The sequence below is a fragment of the Nerophis lumbriciformis genome, linkage group LG11, assembly GCF_033978685.3.
Source record: "Nerophis lumbriciformis linkage group LG11, RoL_Nlum_v2.1, whole genome shotgun sequence".
Classification (NCBI taxonomy): Eukaryota; Metazoa; Chordata; class Actinopteri; order Syngnathiformes; family Syngnathidae; genus Nerophis; species Nerophis lumbriciformis.
Genome location: NC_084558.2, coordinates 51,883,328 through 51,897,241, shown reverse-complemented (window position 1 = coordinate 51,897,241; position 13,914 = coordinate 51,883,328). Strand labels below are relative to the sequence as shown.

Here is a 13,914-nt window from a genome sequence, read left to right as displayed (position 1 = left end):
TCCTACTGAGGAGGACTAGGTCCTACTGAGGAAGACTAGGTCCTACTGAAGAAGACTAGGTCCTACTGAGGAGGACTAGATCCTACTGAGGAAGACTAGGTTCTATTGAAGAAGACTAGGTCCTACTGAGGAGGACTAGATCCTACTGAGGAAGACTAGGTTCTATTGAAGAAGACTAGGTCCTACTGAGGAGGACTAGGTCCGATTGAGGAGGGCTAGGTCCTACTGAGGAAGACTAGCCCAGGGAGGAAGACTAGGTCCTACTGAGGCAGACTAGTGCCTATTGAGGTAGACTAGGTCCTACTGAGGAAGACTAGGTCTTATTGAAGAAGACTAGGTCCTACTGAGGAGGACTAGGTCCTACTGAGGAAGACTAGGTCCTACTGAAGAAGACTAGGTCCTACTGAGGAGGACTAGATCCTACTGAGGAAGACTAGGTTCTATTGAAGAAGACTAGGTCCTACTGAGGAGGACTAGGTCCGATTGAGGAGGGCTAGGTCCTACTGAGGAAGACTAGCCCAGGGAGGAAGACTAGGTCCTACTGAGGCAGACTAGTGCCTATTGAGGAAGACTAGGTCCTACTGAGGAAGACTAGGTCTTATTGAAGAAGACTAGGTCCTACTGAGGAGGACTAGGTCCTACTGAGGAAGACTAGGTCCTACTGAAGAAGACTAGGTCCTACTGAGGAGGACTAGATCCTACTGAGGAAGACTAGGTTCTATTGAAGAAGACTAGGTCCTACTGAGGAGGACTAGGTCTTATTGACGAAGACTAGGTCCTACTGAGGAGGACTAGGTCCTACTTACGAAGACTAGGACCTACTGAAGAAGACTAGGTCCTACTGAGGAAGACTAGGTCTTATTGAAGAAGACTAGGTCCTACTGAGGAGGACTAGGTCCTACTGAGGAAGACTAGGTCCTACTGAAGAAGACTAGGTCCTACTGAGGAGGACTAGATCCTACTGAGGAAGACTAGGTTCTATTGAAGAAGACTAGGTCCTACTGAGGAGGACTAGGTCCGATTGAGGGCTAGGTCCTACTGAGGAAGACTAGCCCAGGGAGGAAGACTAGGTCCTACTGAGGCAGACTAGTGCCTATTGAGGAAGACTAGGTCCTACTGAAGAAGACTAGGTCTTAATGAAGAAGACTAGGTCCTACTGAGGAGGACTAGGTCCTACTGAGGAAGACTAGGTCCTACTGAAGAAGACTAGGTCCTACTGAGGAGGACTAGATCCTACTGAGGAAGACTAGGTTCTATTGAAGAAGACTAGGTCCTACTGAGGAGGACTAGGTCTTATTGAAGAAGACTAGGTCCTACTGAGGAGGACTAGGTCCTACTGAGGAAGACTAGGTCCTACTGAGGAAGACTAGATCCTACTGAGGAAGACTAGGTCTTATTGAAGAAGACTAGGTCCTACTGAGGAGGACTAGGTCCTACTGAGGAAGACTAGGTCCTACTGAAGAAGACTAGGTCCTACTGAGGAGGACTAGATCCTACTGAGGAAGACTAGGTTCTATTGAAGAAGACTAGGTCCTACTGAGGAGGACTAGGTCCGATTGAGGGCTAGGTCCTACTGAGGAAGACTAGCCCAGGGAGGAAGACTAGGTCCTACTGAGGCAGACTAGTGCCTATTGAGGAAGACTAGGTCCTACTGAGGAAGACTAGGTCTTATTGAAGAAGACTAGGTCCTACTGAGGAGGACTAGGTCCTACTGAGGAAGACTAGGTCCTACTGAAGAAGACTAGGTCCTACTGAGGAGGACTAGATCCTACTGAGGAAGACTAGGTTCTATTGAAGAAGACTAGGTCCTACTGAGGAGGACTAGGTCTTATTGACGAAGACTAGGTCCTACTGAGGAGGACTAGGTCCTACTTACGAAGACTAGGACCTACTGAAGAAGACTAGGTCCTACTGAGGAAGACTAGGTCTTATTGAAGAAGACTAGGTCCTACTGAGGAGGACTAGGTCCTACTGAGGAAGACTAGGTCCTACTGAAGAAGACTAGGTCCTACTGAGGAGGACTAGATCCTACTGAGGAAGACTAGGTTCTATTGAAGAAGACTAGGTCCTACTGAGGAGGACTAGGTCCGATTGAGGAGGGCTAGGTCCTACTGAGGAGGACTAGGTCCGATTGAGGAGGATTAGGTCCTACTGAGGAAGACTAGGTCCTACTGAGGCAGACTAGTGCCTATTGAGGAAGACTAGGTCCTACTGAGGAGGACTAGGTCCTACTGAAGAAGACTAGGTCCTACTGAGGAGGACTAGGTCCTACTGAGGAAGACTAGGTTCTATTGAAGAAGACTAGGTCCTACTGAAGAAGACTAGGTCCTACTGAGGAGGACTAGGTCCTACTGAGGAAGACTAGGTTCTATTGAAGAAGACTAGGTCCTACTGAAGAAGACTAGGTCCTACTGAGGAGGACTAGATCCTACTTACGAAGACTAGGACCTACTGAAGAAGACTAGGTCCTACTGAGGAAGACTAGGTCTTATTGAAGAAGACTAGGTCCTACTGAGGAGGACTAGGTCCTACTGAGGAAGACTAGGTCCTACTGAAGAAGACTAGGTCCTACTGAGGAGGACTAGATCCTACTGAGGAAGACTAGGTTCTATTGAAGAAGACTAGGTCCTACTGAGGAGGACTAGGTCCGATTGAGGAGGGCTAGGTCCTACTGAGGAGGACTAGGTCCGATTGAGGAGGATTAGGTCCTACTGAGGAAGACTAGGTCCTACTGAGGCAGACTAGTGCCTATTGAGGAAGACTAGGTCCTACTGAGGAAGACTAGGTCCTACTGAAGAAGACTAGGTCCTACTGAGGAGGACTAGGTCCTACTGAGGAAGACTAGGTTCTATTGAAGAAGACTAGGTCCTACTGAGGAGGACTAGGTCCTACTGAGGAGGACTAGATCCTACTGAGGAAGACTAGGTTCTATTGAAGAAGACTAGGTCCTACTGAGGAGGACTAGGTCCGATTGAGGAGGGCTAGGTCCTACTGAGGAAGACTAGCCCAGGGAGGAAGACTAGGTCCTACTGAGGCAGACTAGTGCCTATTGAGGAAGACTAGGTCCTACTGAGGAAGACTAGGTCTTATTGAAGAAGACTAGGTCCTACTGAGGAGGACTAGGTCCTACTGAGGAAGACTAGGTCCTACTGAAGAAGACTAGGTCCTACTGAGGAGGACTAGGTCCTACTGAGGAAGACTAGGTTCTATTGAAGAAGACTAGGTCCTACTGAAGAAGACTAGGTCCTACTGAGGAGGACTAGATCCTACTGAGGAAGACTAGGTTCTATTGAAGAAGACTAGGTCCTACTGAGGAAGACTAGGTTCTATTGAAGAAGACTAGGTCCTACTGAAGAAGACTAGGTCCTACTGAGGAGGACTAGGTCCTACTGAGGAAGACTAGGTTCTATTGAAGAAGACTAGGTCCTACTGAAGAAGACTAGGTCCTACTGAGGAGGACTAGGTCCTACTGAGGAAGACTAGGTTCTATTGAAGAAGACTAGGTCCTACTGAAGAAGACTAGGTCCTACTGAGGAGGACTAGATCCTACTTACGAAGACTAGGACCTACTGAAGAAGACTAGGTCCTACTGAGGAAGACTAGGTCTTATTGAAGAAGACTAGGTCCTACTGAGGCAGACTAGTGCCTATTGAGGAAGACTAGGTCCTACTGAGGAAGACTAGGTCTTATTGAAGAAGACTAGGTCCTACTGAGGAGGACTAGGTCCTACTGAGGAAGACTAGGTCCTACTGAAGAAGACTAGGTCCTACTGAGGAGGACTAGGTCCTACTGAGGAAGACTAGGTTCTATTGAAGAAGACTAGGTCCTACTGAAGAAGACTAGGTCCTACTGAGGAGGACTAGATCCTACTGAGGAAGACTAGGTTCTATTGAAGAAGACTAGGTCCTACTGAGGAAGACTAGGTTCTATTGAAGAAGACTAGGTCCTACTGAAGAAGACTAGGTCCTACTGAGGAGGACTAGGTCCTACTGAGGAAGACTAGGTTCTATTGAAGAAGACTAGGTCCTACTGAAGAAGACTAGGTCCTACTGAGGAGGACTAGGTCCTACTGAGGAAGACTAGGTTCTATTGAAGAAGACTAGGTCCTACTGAAGAAGACTAGGTCCTACTGAGGAGGACTAGATCCTACTTACGAAGACTAGGACCTACTGAAGAAGACTAGGTCCTACTGAGGAAGACTAGGTCTTATTGAAGAAGACTAGGTCCTACTGAGGAGGACTAGGTCCTACTGAGGAAGACTAGGTCCTACTGAAGAAGACTAGGTCCTACTGAGGAGGACTAGATCCTACTGAGGAAGACTAGGTTCTATTGAAGAAGACTAGGTCCTACTGAGGAGGACTAGGTCCGATTGAGGAGGGCTAGGTCCTACTGAGGAGGACTAGGTCCGATTGAGGAGGATTAGGTCCTACTGAGGAAGACTAGGTCCTACTGAGGCAGACTAGTGCCTATTGAGGAAGACTAGGTCCTACTGAGGAAGACTAGGTCCTACTGAAGAAGACTAGGTCCTACTGAGGAGGACTAGGTCCTACTGAGGAAGACTAGGTTCTATTGAAGAAGACTAGGTCCTACTGAGGAGGACTAGGTCCTACTGAGGAGGACTAGATCCTACTGAGGAAGACTAGGTTCTATTGAAGAAGACTAGGTCCTACTGAGGAGGACTAGGTCCGATTGAGGAGGGCTAGGTCCTACTGAGGAAGACTAGCCCAGGGAGGAAGACTAGGTCCTACTGAGGCAGACTAGTGCCTATTGAGGAAGACTAGGTCCTACTGAGGAAGACTAGGTCTTATTGAAGAAGACTAGGTCCTACTGAGGAGGACTAGGTCCTACTGAGGAAGACTAGGTCCTACTGAAGAAGACTAGGTCCTACTGAGGAGGACTAGGTCCTACTGAGGAAGACTAGGTTCTATTGAAGAAGACTAGGTCCTACTGAAGAAGACTAGGTCCTACTGAGGAGGACTAGATCCTACTGAGGAAGACTAGGTTCTATTGAAGAAGACTAGGTCCTACTGAGGAAGACTAGGTTCTATTGAAGAAGACTAGGTCCTACTGAGGAGGACTAGGTCCGATTGAGGAGGGCTAGGTCCTACTGAGGAGGACTAGGTCCGATTGAGGAGGACTAGGTCCTACTGAGGAGGACTAGGTCCTACTGAGGAGGGCTAGGTTCTACTGAGGAAGACTAGGGGATGAGGAAGGAGTCCTAGTCCTAGTCCTCACACTACACTTCCCAGGGTACCTTGCTGCAAGTTCCTCAGCACAGCGGGGGAGGGGGGTGCAGAGCTGATATCGGCCATGTCAGACGTGACCTCGCTGAGGTCAGAGGTCATTTGGGACTCTCTCGGGACCACCTGTCGGCTTTTCTTGGCCGACCGCAAGGAGGGCGTCCGGCAGGCGAGTTTACCGTAGGGCAGGTGCGACAGCAGGCTGGGCCTCTTAGCTGGCTGGCGTGCTGGGGGGGGGGGGGGGTGGACGAGGGGCGGGACGTTCGCCCGGGCACAAACACGTCAACACATGAGGACGGCGGCGAAGGAAGAGGCCAGGAGGCGGGGCTTACTGTTGGCGAGGTTGGAGGTGGCGTAAGAGTCGGCCAGACCCGACACCTGACTGGCCAGGCTGGCCTCGCTGGCCCTGCGGTGGCAGCGGATGTGAGGGACCCCCGGGGACGTGGAGGGCGGGCAGGGGGCGTCCACGGAGATGTGGGGGTCTGCTGCGGAGAGAGGAGGGAGGCGTCCTCAGGGTGAGCCTTTCAAGCAGCGGGGCCACACTTTTTACACCAAGGGCCACACACTGACAAAATAAAGCATGCATTTGTATTTTTCACTTTCAAAACCAATACAATATCAATCCATTTTCTACCGCTTGTCCCTTTTGAGGTTGTGGGGGGGTTCCCCTCAAGTTTGGCCCCGGGGACCCAAAAGGGTCTCAGTCATACAAAAATACGTCATATTTTTTATTTCACAGTAATCCTCTAGACAAGGTCTGTCGATATAAAGTTTTATTATTTTAAATGTTGTATGCATTCTTTGTCAAAACCCCGAAAAATGTTCATTGCAAAAACAGAAAATATGCAATATTTTATCCCCAAAAATGTAAAAGTGTAATATTTGATGTCAAGTAATTGGAGCTTTAAAGAGGTCAATAATTCATAGCGTTGATTTGAATTCATTATTATTTTTTTGAGCGATGAGAGTTTAAAAAAATAAATCAAATCCCAGTAAAATGATTGCGGTTCCAAAAGGGCCCAAAAAAGTCATACATTCTTTTATTTATAAAGTGTTAAAAATAAGTCATATATATATATATATATATATATATATATATATACATACATACATATATATATATATATATATATATATATACATATATATATATATATATATATATATATATATATATATGTATATATATATATATATGTATATATATATATATATATATATATATATATATATACATACATATATACATACATATACATATAAATATATATATATATATACACATATATATACATATACATATATATATACATATATATATACATACATATATACATACATATATATATATACACACACACACATATATATATATATATACAGGTAAAAGCCAGTAAATTAGAATATTTTGAAAAACTTGATTTATTTCAGTAATTGCATTCAAAAGGTGTAACTTGTACATTATATTTATTCATTGCACACAGACTGATGCATTCAAATGTTTATTTCATTTAATTTTGATGATTTGAAGTGGCAACAAATGAAAATCCAAAATTCCGTGTGTCACAAAATTAGAATATTACTTAAGGCTAATACAAAAAAGGGATTTTTAGAAATGTTGGCCAACTGAAAAGTATGAAAATGAAAAATATGAGCATGTACAATACTCAATACTTGGTTGGAGCTCCTTTTGCCTCAATTACTGCGTTAATGCGGCGTGGCATGGAGTCCATGAGTTTCTGGCACTGCTCAGGTGTTATGAGAGCCCAGGTTGCTCTGATAGTGGCCTTCAACTCTTCTGCGTTTTTGGGTCTGGCATTCTGCATCTTCCTTTTCACAATACCCCACAGATTTTCTATGGGGCTAAGGTCAGGGGAGTTGGCGGGCCAATTTAGAACAGAAATACCATGGTCCGTAAACCAGGCACGGGTAGATTTTGCGCTGTGTGCAGGCGCCAAGTCCTGTTGGAACTTGAAATCTCCATCTCCATAGAGCAGGTCAGCAGCAGGAAGCATGAAGTGCTCTAAAACTTGCTGGTAGACGGCTGCGTTGACCCTGGATCTCAGGAAACAGAGTGGACCGACACCAGCTGGACTGCTGCTGAGTGGTCCAAAGTCATGTTTTCTGACGAAAGCAAATTTTGCATTTCCTTTGGAAATCGAGGTCCCAGAGTCTGGAGGAAGACAGGAGAGGCACAGGATCCACGTTGCCTGAAGTCTAGTGTAAAGTTTCCACCATCAGTGATGGTTTGGGGTGCCATGTCATCTGCTGGTGTCGGTCCACTCTGTTTCCTGAGATCCAGGGTCAACGCAGCCGTCTACCAGCAAGTTTTAGAGCACTTCATGCTTCCTGCTGCTGACCTGCTCTATGGAGATGGAGATTTCAAGTTCCAACAGGACTTGGCGCCTGCACACAGCGCAAAATCTACCCGTGCCTGGTTTACGGACCATGGTATTTCTGTTCTAAATTGGCCCGCCAACTCCCCTGACCTTAGCCCCATAGAAAATCTGTGGGGTATTGTGAAAAGGAAGATGCAGAATGCCAGACCCAAAAACGCAGAAGAGTTGAAGGCCACTATCAGAGCAACCTGGGCTCTCATAACACCTGAGCAGTGCCAGAAACTCATCGACTCCATGCCACGCCGCATTAACGCAGTAATTGAGGCAAAAGGAGCTCCAACCAAGTATTGAGTATTGTACATGCTCATATTTTTCATTTTCATACTTTTCAGTTGGCCAACATTTCTAAAAATCCCTTTTTTGTATTAGCCTTAAGTAATATTCTAATTTTGTGACACACGGAATTTTGGATTTTCATTTGTTGCCACTTCAAATCATCAAAATTAAATGAAATAAACATTTGAATGCATCAGTCTGTGTGCAATGAATAAATATAATGTACAAGTTACACCTTTTGAATGCAATTACTGAAATAAATCAAGTTTTTCAAAATATTCTAATTTACTGGCTTTTACCTGTATGTATATATATATATATATATATATATATATATATATATATATATATATATATATATATATATATATATATATATATATATATATATCGTTTTTATTTTTAAAAAAAAATGTTACTTTCAAAACTTAAGTCTCTTGAGCAAATTCAGATTCATCCGTCAACTAAATTTTGTTTTATAATTGTAACTTTTTTTTTGTTTGTTTTACGCCATTTTTTGTCAAAAAACCCAACATTTTTTATATGGCATACACACAAAATAGGCAATAGTTTCCCCCAAAAATAATTCAAAAATAGAATATTTGATGTTAAGTAATCTTTAATCTTTAAATAAATTAATAATAATTTATAACAACATTGATTTTGATTCTTTTTTTTTTTTTTTTGAGCAAGGCCATTAAAAATAAAGTCCCACTAAAATTATTGGAAACCAAAAGGGCCCCAACTTATAAAAGTGCTAAAATTATTTTAATTAAAAACATTGTTTTTTTTTACTTTCAAAACTTAAGTCTCTTGAGCAAATTCAGATTGATCCATCGACTACACGTTTTTATAGTTTTCAAAAAATGTTTGTTTATTTTACGCCGTTTTTTAATGAAAAAAAAACAACATTTTTTATATGTCAAAAACAAAAAGCGCAATAATTTCCCCAAAAAAATACTTTAAAATAGAATACTTGATGTGAAGTCATTGGATCTTTAAATAGGTCGATAATAACTTATAACAACATTGATTTTGATTCATTATTATTTTTTGAGCAATGACACTTAAAAAAAAGTCCCACTAAAATTCTTGGGGATCCAAAAGGGCCCCAACTTATACATATATATATACATATATGTATATATATATATATATATATATATATATATATATATATATATATATATATATATATATATATATATATATATATATATATATTTTTTTTTTGTATTTTTTTTTTTTAACTTTCAAAACTTAAGTCTCTTGAGCAAATTCAGATTCAACCGTTGACTATAAGTTTTTATAAAAAATGTTTTGTTTGTTTTACGCCATTTTTGTCCAAAAAAAAAAAAATTGTATATGTCAAACACACAAAATATGCAATAATTTTCCCCCAAAATATTTCACGATAGAATATTTGATGTGAAGTCATTGGATCTTTAAATAGGTCGATAATAACTTAAAACAACATTGATTTTGATTCATTATTATTTTTTGAGCAATGACACTTAAAAAGTCACACTAAAATTCTTGTGGATTCAAAAGGGTTATAAAACTTATAAAAGTGTTAAAAATAAGTCATGTATATAAATATATATATATATATATATATATATATTATTATTTTTTTCTTCTTTTTTTTACTTTCAAAACTTAAATCTCTTGAGCAAATTCAGATTCATCCGTCGACTAAAAGTTTTTATAATTTAAAATGTGTTTGTTTGTTTTACGTAATTTCTTTTCAAAAAACCCCCAACATTTTTTCAACAAAATATGCATTAATATTTTAAAATAGACAACATTGATTTTTATTCATTTCTATTTTTTGAGTAATGACACTTTAAAAAAAAAGTCCCACTAAAAATTCTTGGGGGATCCAAAAGGGCCCCAACTTATAAAAGTGTTAAAAATAAGTCATTTATATATTCTTTTTATTTTTTAACTTTCATCCGTAAACTAAAAGTTTTTATAATTTAAAATTAAAGTCATTGTTTGTAAAAAAAAAACAACAAAATTTTTTTATATGTCAAAAACACAAAATATGCATTAATATTCTCTAAAAATATTTTAAAATAGACAACATTGATTTTGATTCATTATTATTTTTGGAGCAATGACACTAACATTCTTGGGGATCTAAAAAGGGTCCAAACTCATAAAAGTGATAAAAATAAGTCATATATATATATATATATATATCTATATATATATATATATATATATATATATATATATATATATATATATATATATATATATATATATATATATATATATATATATATATATATATATGTATATATATATATAGATATATATAGATATATATATATATATTTCCCCAAGAATGTTAGTGTCATTGCTCCAAAAATAATAATGAATCAAAATAAATGTTGTCTATTTTAAAATATTTAATATATTTTATATATATATATATATATATATATATATATATATATATATATATATATATATATATGACTTATTTTTAACATATACATATATATATATAGAATATATATATATATACATATATATATATATATTATACATAGAGGGGGGGGGGTTACCCACATATGCGGTCCTCTCCAAGGTTTCTCATAGTCATTCACATCGACGTCCCACTGGGGTGAGTTTTTCCTTGCCCTTATGTGGGCTTTGTACCGAGGATGTCGTTGTGGCTTGTGCAGCCCTTTGAGACACTTGTGATTTAGGGCTATATAAATAAACATTGATTGATTGATTGATTTATATATATATATATATATATATATATATATATATATATATATATATATACATATTTTAAATGTTTTTTTTTTTTTTAACATTTAAAACTTAAGTCTCTTGAGCAAATTCAGATTCATCCGTCGACTAAAAGTTTTTATACTTTTTACATTTTTTGTTGGTTTGTTTTGCGCCCTTTTTAAATAACTCATAATTTTTCAGATCAACACTTCAGATCCATTATAATACTTTATAATTTTTTTTTATTGTTTTTAAATCTCTTTATCAACTTGTATAGCAATATTATAAATTATATAATAACAATTCAACATTCAAAATTCCATATATAATAATCATTTATTTCTATACAATTAAATATTGTTTTTTTTTTTCAGATCAAGACTTCAGATGCATTATAATACTTTTTTTTATGTTTTTTTGTTTGTTTTATGTCCTTTTTGTCTTATTTTTTTTCATATGGAAAACACACAAAATATACAATATTTTCCCCACAAATATTTGAAGTAATTGAATGTGTCAATAATTCATAACAACATTGATTTGGATTCATTATTAGTGTCAATATTTTCTCATGACGTTTCACCTCTTTGCTCTTTTTATTCCACTTTTTAAGTTTTTTTTTTTGCAAAAGTATTTTCAGAATATGCCCCCGGGCCTTACTTTGGACAGCCCCGATTTAAAGAGTCCAAACACTCACTTTCCGCGTGGTGCTGCGAGGACGGCCAGTTGAGGACGGGCACGGGGATGGAGGTCTCGTTCACGCCGCTCTCCTGCCCGCGATGCGAAGCTCCGCCCCCCGCCGGAGTCTCCATCAACAGCTGGGGGTTGCTCTGCACGGTCTCCACTAGACGGGTGGAAACAGCCAACACGTTATTTCATCACTCGCCTATTCAGTCCCTGAAAGTCCCCACCGCCCGTGTACTCGCCCAGGAGAGCGGAGAGTCCGTCCCCCAGAGGGAAGCGCTGATAGCGGGGGACGCTGAAGGGAGGCAGCAGGTGGAAGCGCTTGTCCAGGAGGGGCTCCAGGCGGGAGGCGGACGGGTCGGCCGGGTGGAACAGGTTGTAGACCTGCTGGCAGGCCGGGCGCAGCGCCGTCACTGATGGGAAACACACCGCAGTTACACTCCCGGCCAGCAGGGGGCAGTACTCTCCTCCAACACCGTCCATTTTGGAGCCGGGAAAAAAAAAGTAATATAATATGTGGCCGCATCAAGGACCCTCAAGTAAAGTTAGAAACAGAGGTGTCACTCGGGGGGAGACTTAACTCCCAGAAGATTTTTTGGTGTCCCTTGTTTGCCTGTTGGCGTTTGGGATGACTCGCGAGCTGGCGCCGGCTGGTCTCCATGGTCCTGTTGGCGCGTGGTTGTCGGCCATTTTGATTTGATCGGGTGGTGCTGGTTGCAGCCGTTGTTTCTGCTGACGTTGGTTTGTGGTGCGTGCACCCATGGCTGCTGGGTCCGGTGCGGTGGCTGGCCGATGTTGTGGTTTGTGGCAGTGCTTGCGCGTGGTGGCTGTTGCGTCTGGGGTGGTGACGTTGTGTGTCAGCGTGTCTGAGATCTCTTTCTTTTCTTTTTTTCTTCTTCTTCCTCTTCCTTTCGGGGGAGGATCCACTAGGGCAGTTGCTGGATGTTCCATCTCCTTCGTTGGGGTCCCTGCAGGCGGTCTGTGGCGGTCCCCGTCGTGCTCTCCTGAGTGGGGTTGGGCACATGGGGGCCATGTTGCTGTTGGAGCGGTCTTCCTGTCCGACTGCGGGGAGTCTCTGGGACCCTCGGGGCAGGGTGTCCCTCCTTTCTGCCCGCGTGGGGTGCGGTCTCTCGCTGGCTTGGGGGCTGGCTGACTCCTGCTTCTCCCGTGCCTTGTCCTCGGCCATTTTGATTTGGTGGTTGTCGGCCATTTTGATTTGATCGGGTGGTGCTGGTTGCAACCGTTGTTTCTGCTGCCGTTGGTTTGTGGTGCGTGCGCCCGTGGTTGCTGGGTCCGGTGCGGTGGGGTGGCCGATGTTGTGGTTTGTGGCAGTGCTTGCGCGTGGTGGCTGTTGCGTCTGGGGTAGTGACGTTGTGTGTCAGCGTGTCTGTGATCTCTTTCTTTTCTTTTTTTCTTCTTCTTCCTCTTCCTTTCGGGGGAAGGATCCACTAGGGCAGTTGCTGGATGTTCCATCTCCTTCGTTGGGGTCCCTGCAGGCGGTCTGTGGCGGTCCCCGTCGTGCTCTCCTGAGTGGGGTTGGGCACATGGGGGCCATGTTGCTGTTGGAGCGGTCTTCCTGTCCGACTGCGGGGAGTCTCTGGGACCCTCGGGGCAGGGTGTCCCTCCTTTCTGCCCGCGTGGGGTGCGGTCTCTCGCTGGCTTGGGGGCTGGCTGTCTCCTGCTTCTCCCGTGCCTTGTCCTCGGCCATTTTGATTTGGTGGTTGTCGGCCATTTTGATTTGATCGGGTGGTGCTGGTTGCAACCGTTGTTTCTGCTGCCGTTGGTTTGTGGTGCGTGCACCCATGGCTGCTGGGTCCGGTGCGGTGGCTGGCCGATGTTGTGGTTTGTGGCAGTGCTTGCGCGTGGTGGCTGTTGCGTCTGGGGTAGTGACGTTGTGTGTCAGCGTGTCTGTGATCTCTTTCTTTTCTTTTTTTCTTCTTCTTCCTCTTCCTTTCGGGGGAAGGATCCACTAGGGCAGTTGCTGGATGTTCCATCTCCTTCGTTGGGGTCCCTGCAGGCGGTCTGTGGCGGTCCCCGTCGTGCTCTCCTGAGTGGGGTTGGGCACATGGGGGCCATGTTGCTGTTGGAGCGGTCTTCCTGTCCGACTGCGGGGAGTCTCTGGGACCCTCGGGGCAGGGTGTCCCTCCTTTCTGCCCGCGTGGGGTGCGGTCTCTCGCTGGCTTGGGGGCTGGCTGTCTCCTGCTTCTCCCGTGCCTTGTCCTCGGCCATTTTGATTTGGTGGTTGTCGGCCATTTTGATTTGATCGGGTGGTGCTGGTTGCAACCGTTGTTTCTGCTGCCGTTGGTTTGTGGTGCGTGCGCCCGTGGTTGCTGGGTCCGGTGCGGTGGGGTGGCCGATGTTGTGGTTTGTGGCAGTGCTTGCACGTGGTGGCTGTCGCGTCTGGGGTAGTGAAATTGTGTGTCAGCGTGTCTGTGATCTCTTTCTTTTCTTTTTTTCTCCTTCTCCCTCCACTCGGGCATTGCTGGATGTTCCATCTCCTTCGTTGGAGTCCCTGCAGGTGGGGTGGGTTGTTCCCGTGACCCTGTGCTGGGCGGTCCTGC

General features: G+C 42.9%; 1 protein-coding gene across 1 annotated transcript in view; it reads right to left on the bottom strand.

The window, feature by feature from the left end:
- LOC133610208 (membrane-associated phosphatidylinositol transfer protein 2-like) overlaps positions 1–13,914 on the bottom strand; it is a 178,890-nt gene that overhangs the window by 72,837 nt on the left and 92,139 nt on the right. The window contains exons 16-18 of the mRNA XM_061966320.2: positions 11,596–11,766; positions 11,367–11,513; positions 5,573–5,725 (exon numbers count right to left, since the gene is read on the bottom strand). Coding sequence (XP_061822304.1) covers positions 5,573–5,725; positions 11,367–11,513; positions 11,596–11,766 — 471 coding nt within the window. The remainder of the gene's footprint in view (positions 1–5,572; positions 5,726–11,366; positions 11,514–11,595; positions 11,767–13,914) is intronic.